At 47.2% G+C, this 19,332-nt stretch overlaps 2 protein-coding genes and 1 long non-coding RNA gene across 13 annotated transcripts in view; 2 read left to right on the top strand and 1 right to left on the bottom strand.

The window, feature by feature from the left end:
• The first annotated feature begins 39 nt into the window (after positions 1–39).
• Positions 40–1,296, top strand: LOC143828124 (uncharacterized). The gene is made up of 2 exons (XR_013227517.1): positions 40–138; positions 505–1,296. It is a non-coding gene; the product is annotated as an uncharacterized LOC143828124 (long non-coding RNA).
• On the bottom strand, positions 808–10,342 carry LOC143828102 (threonine--tRNA ligase 1, cytoplasmic-like). Its single transcript, XM_077318339.1, has 19 exons — positions 9,987–10,342; positions 8,688–8,780; positions 8,340–8,521; positions 7,840–7,963; positions 7,332–7,453; positions 6,713–6,830; positions 6,531–6,595; positions 6,265–6,343; positions 5,967–6,113; positions 5,452–5,550; positions 4,830–4,996; positions 4,336–4,498; positions 3,852–3,989; positions 3,403–3,480; positions 3,205–3,305; positions 3,025–3,129; positions 2,457–2,529; positions 2,231–2,345; positions 808–1,295 (listed from the first exon to the last, which is right to left on the bottom strand). Exons 1-19 carry the CDS (start codon positions 10,206–10,208, stop codon positions 1,147–1,149), a joined length of 2,340 nt encoding a protein of 779 aa, XP_077174454.1. The 5' UTR covers positions 10,209–10,342; the 3' UTR covers positions 808–1,146.
• A 4,646-nt stretch (positions 10,343–14,988) lies between these two features.
• Positions 14,989–19,332, top strand: part of TJP1 (tight junction protein 1) — a 140,792-nt gene continuing 136,448 nt past the window's right edge. For all 11 annotated transcript variants that reach the window (XM_077318323.1, XM_077318331.1, XM_077318322.1 and 8 more), the window contains exons 1-2: positions 14,989–15,349; positions 18,472–18,619. In XM_077318323.1, the coding sequence (XP_077174438.1) occupies positions 15,004–15,349; positions 18,472–18,619 (494 nt within the window). In that variant the 5' untranslated portion in view covers positions 14,989–15,003. The remainder of the gene's footprint in view (positions 15,350–18,471; positions 18,620–19,332) is intronic.

Below are 19,332 nucleotides of genomic sequence, written 5' to 3'. Positions count from 1 at the left end.
TGACCAACCAACGCTGCCCTTTGGCCCCCATCCGGGTACTTTCCATCCCTTCCTCCGACCAACCAGCATCTCCATCTTGCCCTCATCCGGGTTGTCTTCCTCTGGCTCGCGATCGCCGCCGTCTTTGTTTTCATCCGGGTACTTGCTCCTAGCCAATCAATACCTCCATCTTGCCCTCATCCGGGAACTTCCCAACCCCCACCCTGCCAGCGCTTTTTTATTTGTTGTCATCCGGGTCCTTCCCATCCCGTCATCCAGCCAATCAGCTCAGCCAAGCCTGCCCTTCCTTCCTTCCCGGCAGCCCGAGAGCCAGAGCGCATGCGCCCCCCCGGCTTTGCTCCTTCCACTCAATCTTAATGCATAGAATTCGGTGGCGGCAGAAAAGATTTTGCTGACCCCCCAAAAATGCATCCCCTTCGCCTCATTCCCGACTGCAGCAAAAATGAAAACTAGAATATAATAACTAACTCTTTTTTTTTATTCCTTGAACCATCTTTTCTCCAGCTCCAGCTCTGATCCTGGCAGGCAGGAATGGAAGCTGGGCTACAATGAACAACAACAAGGAGGTGTGTATGAATTCTGCCCCACTCTGTACCCCTCAAGTTTGGCAGTAATATATGTAAACTGAGGGTGTATCTGTTATGGTCCGATGAGACTGCCCATGAACTCGGCACGGGCTCAGAGCACTTTGTATTCACTGACCAAAAAAAAACTTGCCAGTTGTCAATGTGGCTCAGAAATACTGAGGTTGTCTGTCACCTGAAATGAGAAACTGGGTTTTGTACTACAAGAAGCAATTTTCCGGTGGAACTTTGCAGCTTTCTGTTTATTGATGGATTTTTGTTTTATCAGCTTTCAGTTAGGAGGGCCACAATTTGGCAGGTGCCTGCAGTTGAGTGAGGGGCATCTAATAAAGTCCCAGAGGATTCACAATATTTTAGACGTGCCAGCGACAGATTTGGTTTTCTGAATGTCCCGAGAGCTTGCAAGAGGTACAATGATGTTAGATGGTGGCCTCATTCCAAGGGCGCAAGCCTACACGTGCTGACTTCCTTGTCAGTATCACTGAATGCTGTGGGCTTACTTCCAAGGAAACTGGCTCAGTTGCACGCTGATCATTCCAGGGCGTTCTCACATTTGAAAGAATCAGAATTCTTCTTCTGCGCGGAGCGTGCGAGATTCTTTTAACTTCATTAGTTTTTCAATGGCTGAAGGAACTGAAACTTCCCCGTGAACTTTGTTGTCTCTTGTCCGAACGTTCACGGCATGGTTTGCTTTTTCCTTCTCTCCAACCACTGTCGAGAAACAGATGTCAAGGGTCATTATTTGGCATGATACCTTCTAAGGTTGCGAGCCGAGTGACTGGGGAGCAAGTCCCACTGTATTCCGCATGTCTAAGCAGTACATAGGACCGGGACTTAAGGAAAATGCATGTTTGTAACTTCTCTTGTATCTACTCCCATTACATTCACGTGAACCTCCTTTTACGAGTCAGTCTCAAAAACAGGAGTTAAAAGATGAGGACAGGAACAGTGACAATTTGCTACCCACCCTACGTTCTGTCCAAAGAATTAGTGCAAGACAAAAAAATTCCTCTGGCAAAGATTGTTGATGCATTGGGAATTTTAACTGAGCCATAAATATATATTTTAACCTGATTTTGCACCAGTGGCCTTGTTTTTTGACTCCTGTGACTGGCATGGCCCTTTCACTCACTTCACGCAGACCAACGTCTGATTACCACTGGGACAGTTGCATTACAAAGTAACAGTCCATTAAGAAATTATATTTTTTGGCCATCAAGTCACAGCCGACTCATGGTGACCCACAGCGTTTCCAAAGCCAGAGATGACGTTGACCAGCAACCGTGGACTTCCTTGCTGGTCCCCCATCCAAATACTAACCAGACCCTGCTTAGCTTCTGAGGCCGGATAAGACCAGGCTAGCCTGGGCCATCCAGGTCAGAGCACAATAAGAGCAATTAGCAACAGCCCTAGCATAACAAAGCAAACTGTGTTTCATTAAAATGACGGCATCATTCGGTTTACAAATGAACATCTGCCATTATTTCCGTCAAGTTTGCCATCCTGGAGCTGGGAGCGGGGGAATCCAGGAAACCCTTAGCCCACAAAGAACAACCCCACTCTCTGTTCCCCAAAGCTGCTTTGGAATGTTCCTCTGATAAAGAAAGGCAAAGCATTAAGAGGACAGCACAAGTAGTTACGCTTACCGAAAATAAAATTGTACTGAGACAGCTGGGCGTGCCTTATCTTCTTGTTTAACGTGCAGCTCTGATCTAGATCCACGTCGGCCATGAAACCAGCATCGAAAAAGTCACTGCAGATCTAAAGAGGGGGGAAAGGAATGCATTTTTAGTTGTTGTCACTACACTCTCCCCATCAGAACGTAACACGGTTTTGCCTGTTCTCCCTTCCTGTAGAATCTTCTGCTCTTACCTGCTGAGCATATTCTTCACAAGTAGGCCCAACAGGAACCACCATGACCTGCCGAGGAGAGAGCCAGAAAGGCCTGTCCGGAATAGAAACAAACAAAATAGGAGACCTTTCACACTCTTGGTCGATTGCTAGTGCAATAATAATAATAATAATAATAATAATAATAATAATCCTCAAGAGCTTTGATATAAATAAGCCTAGACTTTCTGTGGCCAAGAACTTTACCTTAACTGGTGGCACAAAAGGCTGTTTGAGGGAGAATATTTTCCCTTCCCTGCTAGAAAATACTAAAAGAAAAATTCCTCTTTTCTTTCTAGCCTAATGATACTAACAGTCCAATGCAGCTACTCGGGAACAAAAAGTAGTTTGATCGGATCTAAAGGAGCAGTGTCCTGGCCAGACAAGAAGGAGCTCTAAAAACCCACTGCGTTTATCAGAAACACTTTCCCCTCTGAATACAGTTAAAATATCAATAGTGCTGGCTGTTTTTCGGAACACTGCTCCAAGCAGCCAGCTGGCATACCCACCTCTTCACAAATGGTTCCCCGTTAACCATACATTCACTCACCACTTCCCGCCATAATTTTCAGCGAGAATGGCTATCATCCGCTCCACGGAGCCTAGAATAGCTCTATGGACAATCACCGGCCGTTTCTTGTCGTCGCCATCCTTCCTGTGAAAGAGAAAAACAGTTTTGGGAAGTCCCGAGGCTGAGATTCTAACCTAAGCCCTCGTCTTGCGAACTCACCCGACGTAAGAAAGATTAAAGCGGATGGGCAGCTGGAAGTCGAGCTGGATCGTTGCACACTGGTGGTAGCGGCCGATGGCGTCTCTGATTGTGATGTCGATCTGCAAGCGACCGCACAACCCGATAAACGCCCTGGCTCGAAAACATACCGTAGTTTTACAAAGCGATTGGGGCAGGGGCACAAAAAAGATTGCTAACCTTGGGGCCGTAAAATGCGCCGTCTCCTGGATTCAGTTTCCACGGCTCCCCAAAGTGGTCCAAGCTGTTTTGGAGTTGCTAAGAAGTTATAAGAATAAAACATTCACATGAGCTTTTGTAGGTATGGCCACACTAAGTATGCATTTGTGTTTGTTTATATACGAGGGGCCAAGCCTGTTGCATTCAGGAATACAACAGGCACTAGATTAGAGGGTGGAGCGGAAGAACTCTGTGGACGGCTGCCCACTCCCCCCCGGGACCTCAGAAAGGCACTAGATATTTACTTCCCCCCTCACAATAACCACCGTTTCAATGTACAGGACCCATCCAAACCATCACTGGTTTCCCCTTGGACTGTAGAATCACAGAATCATAGAGCTGGAAGGGACCTCCTAGAATCACAGAGTTGGAAAGGACCTTCTATAGCGTTACCTCTCCTCCTATGTTACCTTCTCTGCCTGGTCCCAGATCTCTTTTTCTCCAAGGAAGTTTTCAGGCCTCGTGGAAAGATGCAGTTGAAAAGTGAAGCCAAAGACGGCGTATACGGACTGCAAGAAGTCCAGGCAACCTTTGATTTCTTCTTCAAGCTGCAGGATTGAAGAGCAGAGATAGATGATGATGCCAGACATCTCTCTCCTCTTCCTACCCCCATTTTTGGGAAGTCCAGCACACACACACACAAAGCTCCCTTACACAGAATCAGGGTCAATATTGTCAGACTGACAGCTGCTCTCCATGTATTTATTTATCATATGGCATGTGTGCAATGTAGTCAAGAGATGCTATAAGATTGTCTGGCTGCCAGGCAAAGGATGTCTGGAGGAGGTTTGCCATTTGCATGTCCCCCGCATTACAACCCTGGTATCCTTTGGAGGTCGCTCTTCCAAGGGCTAGCATTCCTCCTTGAAGGCAATCTCCACACACCCTTTGTACCTGCTCCATGGTGCAAAAGATATGGGCGTCATCTTGCTGGAAGCGCCGAACACGGGTTAAACCGCTCAGGGTCCCCGAGAGCTCGTTTCGGTGGAGAACTCCAAAGTCGGCCAACCGCAAGGGCATTTCCCTCCAGGACCGAGGGCGGTGAGCAAACATCAAGCTACAAGGGGAGTAAAATTCATTAACACATTGGTCGGGTGTCTCAAAATTTAAAAACAACCCAACGGCTTGGAAGGCCAGACGAAACGGACATTGGAAGGAGTAGGGAGCAATAAACCCTCTCCCCTTCCAAACTGAAGTTTCAGAGCTAGGAGAGGGGCAGCCTATAAGCCTAAAAATGAATACATTCACAGGCCATAGCTGGGTGCCAGCTCTGTCCTGTAATAGAAGGCGGCTGGTCAATGCTGGACAACCCTCCACGGCTGGCAGAATCCAGGCCAAAATCCAGCTACAGACTGAAACGGTTAGGAATTTAAAAACAAAACACCAACCAGTGTCCAGGGCAGTTCATAGGCTTCAGAGCGAAGACTTCCTTCTCAGACTCAAACGAGAACATGTTTTCACTGTAGTGCTGCCAGTGGCCGGATGCTTCCCAGAGTTTGCTATTGTAGATATTTGGGGAGAGCACTTCCGTGAAGTCACGCCGGTGATACTCCTCCTGCACAAGTGAATTGAGTCTTGAGTACCGGCTGCTATGGGCGCTTCTGCACATAGCAAGCCAGAGAACAAGGTTTGAGACCAGGAGCATCTTAAAGACCAATGAGATTTCTCCGCCGCGTTGGAGACTCAAAGCTGCTTTGTCAGGGGTAGCTGATGCTGGGAGATTTTGATTCCCCAAACTTTATACCCTGGAAAGTCTCACTGGGATTTAAGATGCTTCTAGATTCGAATTTGGCTCTCTGACAGCAGACCAATGTGGTTACCCTTTTGACATGGCTATCCACGTAAGAAACATTCGAGAGGTATGTACATAGGTTTTCAACACTTGGACACACTCCTGTTTGAAATGGTTTTGCTTAATGGCCAGAATCGAAAAGCAATCCAAATATGATTTTTTTAAAAAAAAATCAGAAGCATGGTATGCATTATTAATGCGTAACATTTAATACTCACTTTAATAAAATGGATGAGCGTGTTGTATATAAAGGCACCTCTGGGAAGAAAGAAACAGCTTCCGGGACTCAGGTCATGAAAGAAGAATAGTTCTTGTTCCTGATTTGAAAGAAATCAGGAAAGAAAGAAGGAAATGATGAGTCAGAAAGTCTTGTTTTGCCAAGTCACTGAAAGCGTGCATTGAAATTCACATGCAGTTGGTTTTCCTACAAGGGACTCGAGCAGGGATGGAGACAGGCAGTCTTGTCTAGCCCTCCTACTGGTTTTCCCATGATGCTTCTGAAATTGTGTGCACGGCCAGAGGCATGTGTGCAGAGAGCTGGCACCACAGAAAAGTTACGATCCTAAGCTGGAAGCCTCCAGTTTAGATCTCAAACGCTCTCCTGTGACACACAGAGGAGAACAAGTTCCTCTGAAATGAATCCACAAAGGATGGCCAAGCAGGCCTTTTTCTCAGCCTGAGAACTCAGCAACCAATCCTGATTCATACCCAGGAGTACACAAACGATTCCTACCTTGCCGATTTTCCTGTGGTCTCTGTTTTTGGCTTCCTCCTGGAACTTCTCCCACTCTTTCATCATTTTGCTGTCTGGAAACGATATCCCGTAAATCCGCTGCAGCGTTTCCATGTCGGCTTTCCCCTCCCAGTATGTAGAAGAATTCTAATGTCGGAAACAATTTTTAACTTCAAAGGCGTTCAGCAATAGAACACGCCTAATATACGCCCCGCAGAAGTGAAATCCAAGCGTAGGACATTTTAAGACTGATGACACCAGCCTTGGAACCACGGATGTTTTTAAAAGGCTCCCTTACCTTAATGATCTTCAGGGCCTTAATTTTCCCGGTATGTCTCACATGAGGCCCCCGGCACAAATCAATCAACGGACCGCACCTACCAAAGACAGATCAGAAGGTTGTACAAAATATAAATATGGTGGCCAGCACCTCCTAAGCCAGTTAGCCTTGACTGTATCGTTCTTGGACGAAATTTAAAACCGCCCACTTCCCGATTATCGACGTACCCCAGTTATTTCAAATACATGACGCAAAAAATGAGGTAGCCATGCATAGGCATTTACCTGTACACTGTTGTGGTGGGTGTGTCAACTTTCTCATTCAGGATTCGACATTTAAATGGGTTATACTGTGTAAGAAGACAGAGAAGGAGAAAAAGGAGAAGAGAAGGGAGGGCAAGGCTTCTGTTTTCGTAGCCCACCACAATTTTTGCGTGGGGTGATTTCTAGCAAAGCCAAAGAATTACCTTAAACATGTCTAGTAGGACCTCCTTGCGGATTTCTAGCCTTTCAAACGGCTGCTTCTCTTTTATGATGCTTTTGCACAAGTTCTCCAGTGCTGGGAACTCAGTACTAGATACTCCCCTAGATAAAGTAAAAAAAGCCATGTTACAGGAAGAAGTAATGTAGATTTGCTTCAAAGGCAAATTGAATATTTTTAAAATTATAAAACTTTGTATGGCACCGTTTGACAATGTTATATACTACTGCAGCTGTCCCAATAAATTTTAAGTTTAACTTCTGTAAAAGAACATGGGTGTAGTTACAAAATCTTTGCTTCCTATATTGCCTTTATCACTGTGAGTGGTAAAAAGGCAAATCTAAACTGTTAGTACATTCAAACGGTAAAGCTTGTTCAGGACAGAACTCCTTCTGGTTCCAGATGTAGGGTTTCACATGCAAATGCTCCCCAATCACAGAAAGAGATCTGGCCCTGCTGGTGGACCTCCTGATGTCTCCTGGGCCATTGGCCTGACCCAACATCTCTGATGTTTTTAAGTAATTCATCAGAAAGCGTTTCAAACAGCTACTTCAGCTTGCCAGCAAAACCCGTTCTCCATGTACATGTCGTAATAAAACGCGTACCTGTTCTCCATGTACATGTCATAATAAAATCCATTCTCAATGGGAGGCCCATAGCACAAGCATCCTCCATAGAAATCTTCCATGGCTTCTCCAAGGATGTGAGCGCTAGAATGCCAGTAAACCTGCATTTCAAAGAGGGGAACTTAACATTAGAACTCACATCTATAAAACTCAGATATAATCAGAGGCCTTCCTAAGGACCTCTGGAGAGCACATCAGCACTATAGCAGCACCAGTTGAGATGCCTGGACTCCGCTGAATCCATTAGCAACCCTTTACTAAAATGGAACACAAAGGCGGTTCGAAAATGGCCACTCTGCCTTCAGTCACTCGTAACCAGATTGTTAGAAGCCATGGGCATCTCCATCTGTATCGAAAGGTGCATCTTGGCAAGAAACCCGAGTTGCAGGATCGCTCCGATGTGGGGCTCACATTGATTGCATGTGCAGCCCATTCCACAGGCAAATCGGGGAAATCATTTTCGATTTGAGGAACACAGTTTACACACCGCTTGGGCCTCTTCGTTGTCAAAGGTGAGGAGCTCCAAAGTCGCGTCTCCCTCCAGCGGGCGATCCAAATCCCACAGTTCACCGTTCACCTTGGCGATGACAACGTTCTCAGCCAGCGCTCGGCTACATAAAGCAAAATGGCACACGTCAGCAAAGAGTTGTTTTTTTCTTTAAACGAAGGGACACTCGGCCAGATTTGCTGTTGTCTTTAAGGTTTTAAATCAGAGATTGGGATTGAGAAGGAGGAGGAACAGGCTGATTCCAACTGGAGATGCCGAGGATTGAACCTGGGACCTTCGGCCTGCCAAGCAGAGGCTCCTCCACTGAGCTGTGACCTCCCCCCTACTCTTTCACTGAATTAACATCAGCTAGGCCAGGCGCCAACCAAAATCTAAGTGAGCCAACGCATTTCCTGGAGGCCAACACACATTACACACCCACGTGTCTTAACCCCCCAACTCTTGCTTTCCTCAAAGATGTCCTTTGTGCTGAAATTCACCTGACTGTCTGTGCAACCTGATGTGGAGTCGTTTGCCAGGATCGCCCTTCCGCCTTCTTCCCGTCGGCAAGCAAGACTTGGATCGTCCTGCTCTGACTGGCTGCCCTGGAAGCCAGGAGGCCATCGTGCTCTTTCCTCAGCGCTTCGTACAGCTGCAGCCTGTCTTGGATGTAGCTGGGTTCCTGACAAACGGAACGGCAGGTTTTTAAAAAGCAAACTCCCCAAGAAGGACCTCCGTTCCGCTTCTACCTTTTTGGCGATTGCTAAGCCCTGCTTCCCAAATCGCCAAGCACTTTATAGTGGTGAAAAGGGCCATCGAGTCGACCTTGCGCTAGAAATTCCACATACCTGGCTCCCAAACTCATTGGCAGCTTTGTTTTCTTTCTTCCACTCCTTTTTCTGTTTGGACTGGCAAGCAACGGTGTTTGCGCCGGGAGGCTCCTAAACAGGGATAAGGGAGAACTGAGTTAAAGTAAAGGTAAAGGTATCCCCCCTTGTGCAAGCACCGAGTCATGTCTGACCCTTGGGGTGACGCCCTCCAGCGTTTTCATGGCAGACTCAATACGGGGTGGTTTGCCAGTGCCTTCCCCAGTCATGACCGTTTACCCCCCAGCAAGCTGGGTACTCATTTTACCGACCTCGGAAGGATGGAAGGCTGAGTCAACCTTGAGCCGGCTGCTGGGATTGAACTCCCAGCCTCATGGGCAAAGCTTTCAGGCGGCTGCCTTACCACTCTGCACCACAAGAGGCTCTTGGAGAACTGAGTTAGAAAGACGTAAAAAAGAAAGACCTTGTTTAACCACTGAGCTTCCCGGAAACGTGTACAGGGCAGTAAAGAAGGTTCTGAATTAATCCCCCCCAGCCTTGCAGGATTCCTCTCCTCTCTGCAGCTCCCGTCCCTCGTGGCTTTGTCAAAGTGGGCAACACAAGACAAAGAAAGGGGAGAAAATAAACCTAACCCAGATATTGAATTAAGAAGGTTAAAGAAATCCAAAATAAAGGGCCTGGTCATTCTTTATCGAAATACGTAACAAGCATGTTATCAAGATATCGGAACATGCATGTATATTTATTAAACATTGGAAACACTTGTTGACCCAAATAATGGCCTCAAACCAGTATAAAATCATGCCGTTTTACCAAAGGTGGACCGATCATGACCCTGACCATACACGATTCAGCGAAACAGCCACCTTTAGCGGTCAAGCACCATGAGGACACACCAGGTCCAGACACGGAAGTATTTATGCAGCAGTTTCTAAAAACTGGACCCAGCCGAAATTGCCGTGACCAACATCTGTGCCACGAGGCAGACAGAGAGAACTTCTATGTATACACTTCTCTCCGGATCCCAATTCCGGGAGATCTCCAGGGCCCAAAGGGGCGTTGGCAACCCCAGTTGCAACCCCGCACGGAGCTCCCTTGCAAGCCTAGCGCCGGGTCCCTTCCCTTCCCCTCGCAGCCGGGCCTCACTCCCATGCCAACCCTCCCGGTCTGCACGGGAGCAAGCCTTCCCCGTGCAACCCGCCTGTGCAAAATGGCAACCCAGCGCCGGGTCCTTTTTGGGGCGTGCGTGCAATGCGGATCCTGTCCCCTTTTTTGCAAACCAACAGCAGCAGGAGGCGGCTTCCCCCCGGGGCCTTTTACCTTTCCCCGGCCCAGCTCGGCCTGGAGGCTGCGGCGCAGGTGGAGGCGGCGGTAGCGGAGCTTCTCGTTCTCGGCCCGCAGCGCCTGCAGCTCCGGGGAGATCTCGGGCTCCTTCAGCCGCCCGATCTCGGCCGCCAAGCCGCGGATCTCCTGCTCCTGCCGGGCCAGGCGCGACGCGATGCCTTCCGCCGCCATTGCCGCCGCCATTGCATTGCATTGCATTGCATTGCATTGCAGGGGCCGGCCGAGCCCGCCCTCGGCCTGCGCGCGGTGCCAGCCTCCCGCCGCCGCCGGGGCGCCCCCGGGAGAGGGCAGCTGCTTGCAGGCGCGCCTCTTAAGGGCATGGCACCCCGGGCTCCGTCCCCGAGTCTGCAAAGAGCCACCTGCAATCCCGGGAAAGGTGGTGGTGGCCGCGGTGCAATGCATTAATAAATAAAAAATAAATGTTTATTGGAGCCCCAATCGAGCCCCGTTTCCAGCAGAAGCGTCGTTTTCAGTGGTTTTCTTCTGCATGCATTCAGAAATGGGGATCCAGAGGTCGAAGCCTGCATCGTTGTCTATTACTGATTATTAGTTAGATAAATCTAAAAATAATAACAATAGTAATGGTTTAAAGTGAGTATTAAATGTTATGCATTAATAATGCATACCAAATCGCCAGGAGGCGCCCAAGCTGGAGCTGGTGAAGGTATCTCCCACCCCCCACTAGGGATGCCAGCCTCCAGGTGGGGCCTGGGGATCTCCCGGAGTGACAGCTCCTCTCCAGACTGCAGAGACCAGTTCCCCTGGAGGGAAGGGATGCTTGGGATGGGGGGGGGGGGTCCGTGGCATTGCACCCTGCTGAGGTCCATGTCCCCCCTAGCTCCATCCCCAAAACTAAAACTGGACCTGCCAATCTCAAACACACACACAACCCCATTCCCTTAGGGGTGCCAGCCTCCAGGCGGGAACTGGAGATCTCCCGGTACGACAGCCGCCAATGCATTTGGGCTCAGGAGCAGCCCTTTAAAACAGCCCTATATCCCAGAGAGAGCAAAGGTGCAAGCCGAAAAACACCCCAGGCATATCCTGCCAAGACAAACACAATTGCTCCGAGCCACTCTGTTCTCTGACACTAGAAAGAGGATACAATTTTCCTGAAATAAGTCTTTAAAAGTGGCAGTCCTTTATAATACACAAGGGGCATCCATGTCTGCCCGCTGCACCCGCATTAGCAAAAGATACGAACGTGGTTTTTGCAGCGTAAGCCTTTGTGAGTCAGGTGAATTCGGGAAGGGATATTTTTGGGGATCACGAATCAGGCGGGTGGCCATGTTGGTCCGAAGCAACGGGTTTGACTCCAGTGATACGTTTAAAACCCCAAAAAACTTAATTCCAGGTCCAAGCTTTAGTGTGGGCCTTAAAGGTGCGCCTGGACTGTCACTTTGGTCTGTTCTGGACTAAAACGGCATCAGCCTTCAAGGGCCACAAGACTCCTGTTTGGTGCCGATACGGCAGACTTGCATGGCTACACCTCCATAAGACATATATTTGTTTTTTTGTCATTCAGACTAGCCTGGCATGATTAAAAATGTCAGAAATTGGGGGTTTCACGGGCTGGCCAGAAGGGCTGACTCCTGGGGTGACCGTATTTGCCTTCCCAGAGATTTGGGGGGAACCTGGATTTTTTATCACTTTTTTATCACTTCTGAGGAGATTTTCTCCTCAGAAAACGGGCCCTCAGTCAGGCCTTTCTCCTCAGCCACAAAGCCCAATAAATGTGATGTAATTTACCTCACAGAATGGCTACCAACGTAAAATTAGGACCCCTAGGCTAACGCTGGAGAGGGGGAGAGAGAAAAAGGAATGGCCGGAGAAACTTTTATTTATTTATTGGATGAAGATGATTTGATCTTTAGACCGCCCTCCTGTCTTTGTGAGTGTCACACGGAGCACCTGTGTGGTTTCCCCACACCTGTTCCCGCACCTGGGAAACCTCCCCAGGTAGAAAACAGGCGCAGAAGAAATGGCTGATGGGGAAAGGAGGGGCACCCCAATTGGGCCCTCAAAATGGCCACTCCTCCTGACGCGGTTTTTCCGCGTAAACAAAATGGCCGCCGAGATGTTGCTGTAAGTATTGCTCTGTGAACGTGGCGTTTTCACACATGCTGAATAAAGCCATCTAAGTCCACTTTGCTAGTGGATTTTGCCATTTCACACAGTAAAATCCAATTACAAAGTTCATTGAAAGGGTGTTTTTTAGTGTCCATGAAGGCGCCCAGCATGCCAACTCCGTGTGGGTAAATTCCTGTGTAGAGTTCAGGGTGAAGACTAGGGAGGGCAGAGACCCCTGCAGAGTATAATGCCATAGACTCCATCTGTCACAACAGCCATTTTCTCCAGGGAAAATTATCATGGTTGGCTGGAGGATCACCTTTTGGCATATTGTCCCATGTTCAAAACTCCCCGCAAGCAGAAAAGCAGTGCCATGAGCGACAATGGGGGGGGGGAAGCAGAATATCTCTCCCTGGTATGCTAGATTTCTGCTTGCATGGAATTTTTTTAGGCAAAGGAGCAACCAGAACTGGACCCCATCCCCTGCAATGGCGCACAATCCATTCTACCACCACAGCATTTTACCACTTAATTCGTTTGCATGACCATATAATACCTAGTAGTCATGCAACAGAGTGAGGCAGTGAAGCTTTGAAATGGTTTCAAAATGGCCTGTATCATTTCTGACTGCTGGGGAGGGATCCCCTTAAGTATTCCCCCGTAAGTGGAAAGCTAGCAGAGTTTTCAAAGACGATCTCCCTGATCTCCTAATTTCCATTTGCAGGGAGTTGTGATATAAAGCAGCAGTGAACCGCAAATGTTAGACCAATGGCCAGATTATGGCCCATAGATTATGCCTCCAAAACCCTCCTAGACAGAAAACAGTTGAGGGAGGAAACAAAACCCTCCCAGAACAGAAAAATGGCTTCCGGGGAACACATTGAGCTCCCCAAATTGGCGCATCCAAAATGGCCGCTCCTGAGTCAGCTTTTCATCCAAAACAAAATGGCTGCCAGGTGTTTGGTACCCACATTGGCCCATGATGCAACATTTGTGCTTATAATTAGATAGGCCACAGAGGCACATTCAGCCCCTACAAACTAAATTTATTTATTTATTTATGATTTTATTTTATTAGATTTTATACCGCCCTTCCATATGGCTCAGGGCGGTTCTCTGTCTAAAGGACAGTATTGTGACGGCACCCATCCTATTGGTGGTTAGTGCAAATTCCCCCATGACTCCAGGGGGATTCTTTGTTTTTGATGCAACTGGAAGCTGCAAATATGAGTTATTAATGCAGCGGGGAAGCGCGGAGATGCATCCTCTAAATATTACCTGTGAAAGAGGTGAGAGAATCAATAAAAATGTCTTTTTTTAAAAAAAAAAACCCTGTAGAAACAGACAATCAAACCTGTTGGAAATAGCAGGCGTTTGCCGGTTAAGAGGCGAGGTTACGAAAGCGTGATCCACAGTGAATAATTACAACTGTCAGAACACCTACATTCTGCAAGCTGTAAGACTCTCTTCTCTTAATCCTTACTTTCTTAAGCGGTGGAGGTGGAAAGCACCACCAAGCTGCCGCCGATTTATTGCAACACTGTAGGGGGTCGTGAGGCAGGAGATGCTCAGAGGTGTTTTACTGTGCTGGAGCCACCTGCCATTCCTCGGTAGTCTCCCATATAAACACTAACCAGGGCTGACCTTAGCTTCCAAAAGCTCACAAGATTGGGCTAGTCTGGGCCATCCAGAGGTCAGGACAATTCGTTATGTGGACACTATTTAGGAGGGCATTAAAAACAACAACAATAATCAATCAGCAATTCAGGAAATATAACAGACCATCCAAATAAAAAGCAAGCGATGCTGCCTTTTCAGGGCAGGAGAAGAAATAATCTGTTTTCCCCTCTGCTTTTCTTTACTGGCTTAGATATGACTCCCATCATAAACTTTTTCCTCCTTCTTGGCTTCTCACCCTCTATTTTCACATCATCTCCAGGCCGGGTAGCCCGTGGAGGGTATTTAAGTGAGAGAGACTGTTTTTAAACTCTGTTTTATTATTGTATTTCTATTGCTGTGTTTTGTTATTGTGCTATTGTGGTTTTATCATTGTAAACTGCCCCCAAGCTCACTGCAGAGAGAGGCGGTCTACAAATGTAATGATATCAACAATAACAGCAACATTACTTCCATCCTAGGCCTTTCCCCCAAGAAATGAGTTAAATGTATTGGCTGTGAAATTATTACGGCTGGACACATTCAGAGCTAGGCTTGCCATTCTCCAGGTGGCACCTAGAGAACTCCCACCTTTGCAGACCACCAGAATCAGTTCCCCTAGAGAATTTGGCTGCTTCGGAGGGTGGATTCAATGGCTTTACACCCTGCTGAGATCCCTTCTCTCCTCCCAAGCCCCCCTCCCCAGGTCTCGTTCCCAAATCCCCAGGAATTTCCCCTTTCAGAGTTGGCAGCACAAGAAATGCTACTTAAAACAGGCAGGTGGTCTTATAAATTCCCAAAACTTCATAACCCCCAGAAGCCATTTCCTTATCTCAGTCCGGTATCAATAATTCCGTATCCACCAGGACTTTCTCACTAAGTCAGCTATGACAAGGGGGGGGGGGGGGGCTCCTTTGACAGTCCATTTCAGAATCTGAAAAGCAACACTAGCCCAGCTATTCGCTCCGTCTTTTTCATTATAGCCGCAGAGATGCTTGTTAACGCTTGTAAAGGACTAATTAGTGTAAAGTAATCCTCTTAGGGGGCCACGAGCGTCGCGCTCAGTCGCTTTTTTTCTCTCATAATTTGGATGCAGGCCTTGGCTATTCCAGAAGAATTGCAATAACCATAAGCAGACAATACGAACCTTTCCTCGGTCAGCGTTCGGCATCCGCCGCCCACTGAAGACTGCACGGTCGACGCAGAGCTGCGCTTCCCCCCCCCTCTTTTAACTTTTATTTTTAGCCTAAATGCAAAAAGGGAAAAAATGTTCGGAAGGCCAACTCGCTCCTGGTTTTATAACTGTGCAAAAGAGACACAGCAAGAATACGGGGACGAGCAGAGCCGCCGGCTTGCCGATATCCTAAGCAGCCACAGGGAGAGAATCGTGGCAGAGCCAGAGTTTCCGAAAGTGCTGTCCAATCTGGTTTACGAGAGAGTCTTTTCCTCGGAGGAGTACAGAGACGTTTTATCCCAGGAGTGCTGCAAGAAGCGAGCGGCGTATTTCGTAGAGAAACTCTCTCGCAAAGGGCCCTGTGCCTTCTCCGCGTTCTGTGACGTCCTGGAGGAAATCTGCCCCCAGTTGCTCACTTCTGTTCTCCTGGACTATCCAGGTAAGGTCACAGGACTGGTCTTAATAATGTTCCAAGAGGGTTATTGGCAGTGCTGTGGAATCCTTCGACGCTAATAGCCTGTAATTAGCAATTACTTTCTCTCTTGCGCCAGCCGTTCCTTCTCCTCCTAGCTCTGGGTTAAAGCAAAGAGGAACCCAAGGGGGAATAGAGCAATTTCAGGTTCATAATTTTTTTAAAATAAGGATTCAAATCCATGGTTACAACTTGAAAAAATAAAAACTATTAAATAGCAGGTGTTGATAGGGCTGCTGTTACTCAGTGACCAGTTTGGTGAAAAGACACACACTCGAGTTTTATTTTTAAGAAGGTTTCTCTGAGATATGTACATGTATCCAATTGCGGCTTTGATTTGGATGCATTATTCAGTGGCAGTTTGAGGATACGTCGCATTGGCTATATATATCTAGTCTTTTCAGATCAGAGTCAGCTGCATTCATGGCACACTCTGTGCTGCTGTTGTAGTCACAGGGTGTACCGTTGCGAAATAGTCTGAGAAACCATTCCTGAATGGTCAGCAAGGTTTACAGAACGCGCCAGGAGAAGCAGATTGCAAGCTCTGAGCAAACGCAATATAACCCCGGGGCAGCTGTGCGCTTCGTGATTTTTTGAAATGTTTCACAGACGAAACAGGAACGCCAAATCCAAAACAGCTAGATTTGAACAGATTTAATTCCATTAGCTCCAATGATACTGCGTTACCTTATATCCAGCTCTTCCAACTCCTGAGTCGGGGACTCTTTAAGAATTTTAACTTAGCATATAGCATAGCCAAGGCCAGGGATGGCCAAGCTGGGCTCTCCAGATATCCACGGACTACAATTACCCATAACCCCTGCCAGCATAGCCTATTGGCAGGGTCTCATGGTAATTGTAAACCTTGGACATCTGGAGAGTCGCAGTTTGGCGACCCCTGGACTTGACTGTCAGAGATTGGAAGTTAAACAGGGCCGGCTTTGCTTAGGACTTGGATGGGAGACCACCAGGGAAGTCTGGGGGGGGGGGTAGCAAGGCAGAGGAACGCAATAGCACTCATCCCTTGCCCTGGAAAAAAAAAACCATGAGAGATTTCCCATAACCTGTGACTTCATGCTACTTAATGCATTTGTTATATTTGCTCCCGATGTTAAAAGACTCTTCCTCCCCCCACCCCAAGGTTGTACCCAGTCTGCAGGTTTATTAACTGCACTGCCTGTGCCTGAGAAATACAGAAAACAAGAAGGCCCAACAGGTTTTCTATTCACCCTCTAATCTGAACGTAGTGGCCAGGTCCTGTAAAACGAACACACAGCCAAATGTGTTGTTAACTATGGTTCAGGAATTGCTTTGACCACTGAAATAGCCAGAGCTTGTTCCTCCGTTATTCCACACCCGTAAACTTAATGACCATTAAAATCGACAGCTACAAATTCAATTAAGCAATGAGGCAATAGCCCATGGACCATAACTCACTCGAGTAAGTAGAAGAGCATCTCTCTCCTGTTTGTTATCATTCACCGGGGAGACTGATGGCACAGACAACAACATACAAACATAAAATATGTCCTGGGCCCGTCTCCGAATCAAGTTGGATGTATGGTAATCCAATACATCTGAATATGAAATAAGAAAGGAAATCAGACTACAAAAAGGCTTTGCCTAAGAACTTGCAGTAACTTCAGATGTGAGCTGCCCCAAGATCATCTGGGGAGGGGTGGCATATGAATGAATGAATGAATGAATGAATGAATGAATGAATGAATGAATGAATGAATGGTGGTCAGGCCACCTAATCCAATCTTTGTTCAACACCATTTTACTCAAGCTGGTGATTGAGTCCTGTAAAGGCACAGCTGTCGAGCCGCTGCTCTCAAGAGAATATTCTTCTCTATAAAACGAGTAAAGAAAGAAATATTTTATTTCTTTTATTTAAATATTTTAAAGAAAGAAATATTTTATTTCTTTTCTGCCCTTTCCTGGCGTGCTCAGGGAGGTTGACAACAAAGTTTAAAGCAACTATAATGAAACACTGGACACCAATTAAACTATTTTAAAAGACCTCCTTTAAAATTTGTCCCTGTGAGGGTTGCGCAGAGCTCGGAGAGGTTGTCTGACCGCAGGTGGGCGCTGTTCTTCTGGCCTCAGCCTCAGGTGTGGTGGAACAGATCCCCCAGAATTCCTGGAGAGAGCTCCTGCTTGTTAGCAGCTCTCCCCTTTAAAGCCTGTTTTGTTTTCTCTTATCGCTAGACGCCAGGTGCAAAACGGCCAGGCTCATCCTATTGTTTGGGTAGCTTGATTAATGATTTTTTGATGCATAGCCAGCAATTAGGGAATAAGATGCTTAGTTTTAGCAATGTACCTCGTCTAGCGGTCTGGCTCCGTTTCACTGGGCACGTGTACGTTCAAGACCCAGCCGACAGGAGCTTAGCCGGCTATTCTTGTATGCTGGATCATTGTTTATTAAAACCTCCTTGTAAGCAAACCATTTTCTTGGGATTTCTGCAAACCTGAAGCTTCTGGGTAAGGGATAATGTGCTAAGAACATGTGCGTTTCCTCCAACCGCAATGAATGAGTGGGCACGAGACAGAGGAAAGAGTGCAGCTCCACTCCAAATTGGGTACCCCAATAGTAGCTGAATGGCCCAGGCTAGCCAGATTTCATCGATTTTCAGAAGTTAAGCAGGGTTGTCCCTGATCAGTGTTTGGATGGGAGACCACCAAGGATGGTGACTCTTGCCTTCATAACTTTACGGGGTCTCCATAAGTTGGCTACGCTGGACCGGGGGTGGGGGGAAGCTATTTAGTGACTTGGAAAATGCTTGGGAGATCTTAGTCTCTTGTTTAGTTTGACGTTGTGACACCCCTTTAAGAGGGGGAAGGAGAAATATATACAAGTGGCTCAGGGTGGTAGAAACTCCTAGATTAAGTTGAGAGACCGTGGTTAGTCATCCAAGGAAGCTTAGCGATTGAGGAGGATGTGAACCCAGGTTGGAATGAAAATGCCCACTTGTCCACAAAGTTCATTACACTGCAAAAAAAAAAAAAGTGATGAAAACAGCCTTTTAAAGAATTAAGGCTGTTTTGCATCGAACGCCTATTCTAGAAGATTCTTTGTTGTTGTCCAGGTGTTACGAACAGAAGCCTCCCTCATACATCCTCCGAGAATCCAGAACTGAAGGAAGCATCAGAAATGGACACTCACGAAATCAGTGAAGCCAGCGACCTGGACGGAAACCCTTACGCTGTGGATCAGACCAACCATGCATTCAACAAGTACAAATTATATATTTTTACGACACGTTGGGTTTTCATGCTTTCATCTATCACTAGCGTGCTTTCTGAGCTCACTCGGTAGCTTTGAAAAGGCGTCCCATTGACCAGGGGTCTTAGCACATGGTACCTGGTGGTTCGGGAACACCTGGAACACAGGGTCAGTGGAATGAGTATGGTCCCGTGTGGAGACATTTGAAGGAGTGGATTTGGGCTGCCCGTTTGGCCTGTAGGAGGCAAAATTATAATAAGGCACCGCTTTGTGATTTCTTAAAAACTGAAAACCAACCTAACCCTGAATCTAATAGCGATGCCTGGCTCCCTGTGTACAGCTCTAGTCAGATTTATTTACACCTTTTGCCTCCCAACGTATTTTGCTTCTGGTAGCTTATATAGCAAATATCACAGCTAGATTAATATAATAAATGATCCATCACAAACTAGGGTTGCCAGGGCCACTGGAGGAGGACCGGCGTGGTGGTGGTGGTGGTTGCCGGATCCAAATTGGGAAACTCTTGGAGATTTGGGGATTGAGCTGGGGAGGCCAGGAACATCAGTGGGGTGCAATGCCATAGAGTCCTCCTTCCAAAGCATCCATTTTCTTTGTAGTCTGGAGATGAGCTGTAATTCCAGGGGATCTCCAGACCCCACTTGGAGGCTGGCATCCCTATAACAAACCCATACAAGGGAGGGGAAGCAGGAAATCTGTGAAATTA

Source organism: Paroedura picta, chromosome 18, assembly GCF_049243985.1.
Source record: "Paroedura picta isolate Pp20150507F chromosome 18, Ppicta_v3.0, whole genome shotgun sequence".
NCBI classification, from domain to species: Eukaryota; Metazoa; Chordata; class Lepidosauria; order Squamata; family Gekkonidae; genus Paroedura; species Paroedura picta.
The sequence above is the reverse complement of the archived record's forward strand: the minus strand, read 5'-3'. Positions and strand labels throughout refer to the sequence as shown.

Excerpts from the sequence above, each read along its gene's own strand:
- LOC143828102 (XM_077318339.1), bottom strand. The coding sequence starts at position 10,208 with ATGCAATGCAATGCAATGGCGGCGGCAATGGCGGCGGAAGGCATCGCG. Across the intron at positions 6,596-6,712 it reads TCCTACTAGACATGTTTAAG|TATAACCCATTTAAATGTCG; the intron begins GTAATTCTTTGG and ends CTTCTTACACAG. Across the intron at positions 2,530-3,024 it reads GAAAATTATGGCGGGAAGTG|GCCTTTCTGGCTCTCTCCTC; the intron begins GTGAGTGAATGT and ends TATTCCGGACAG.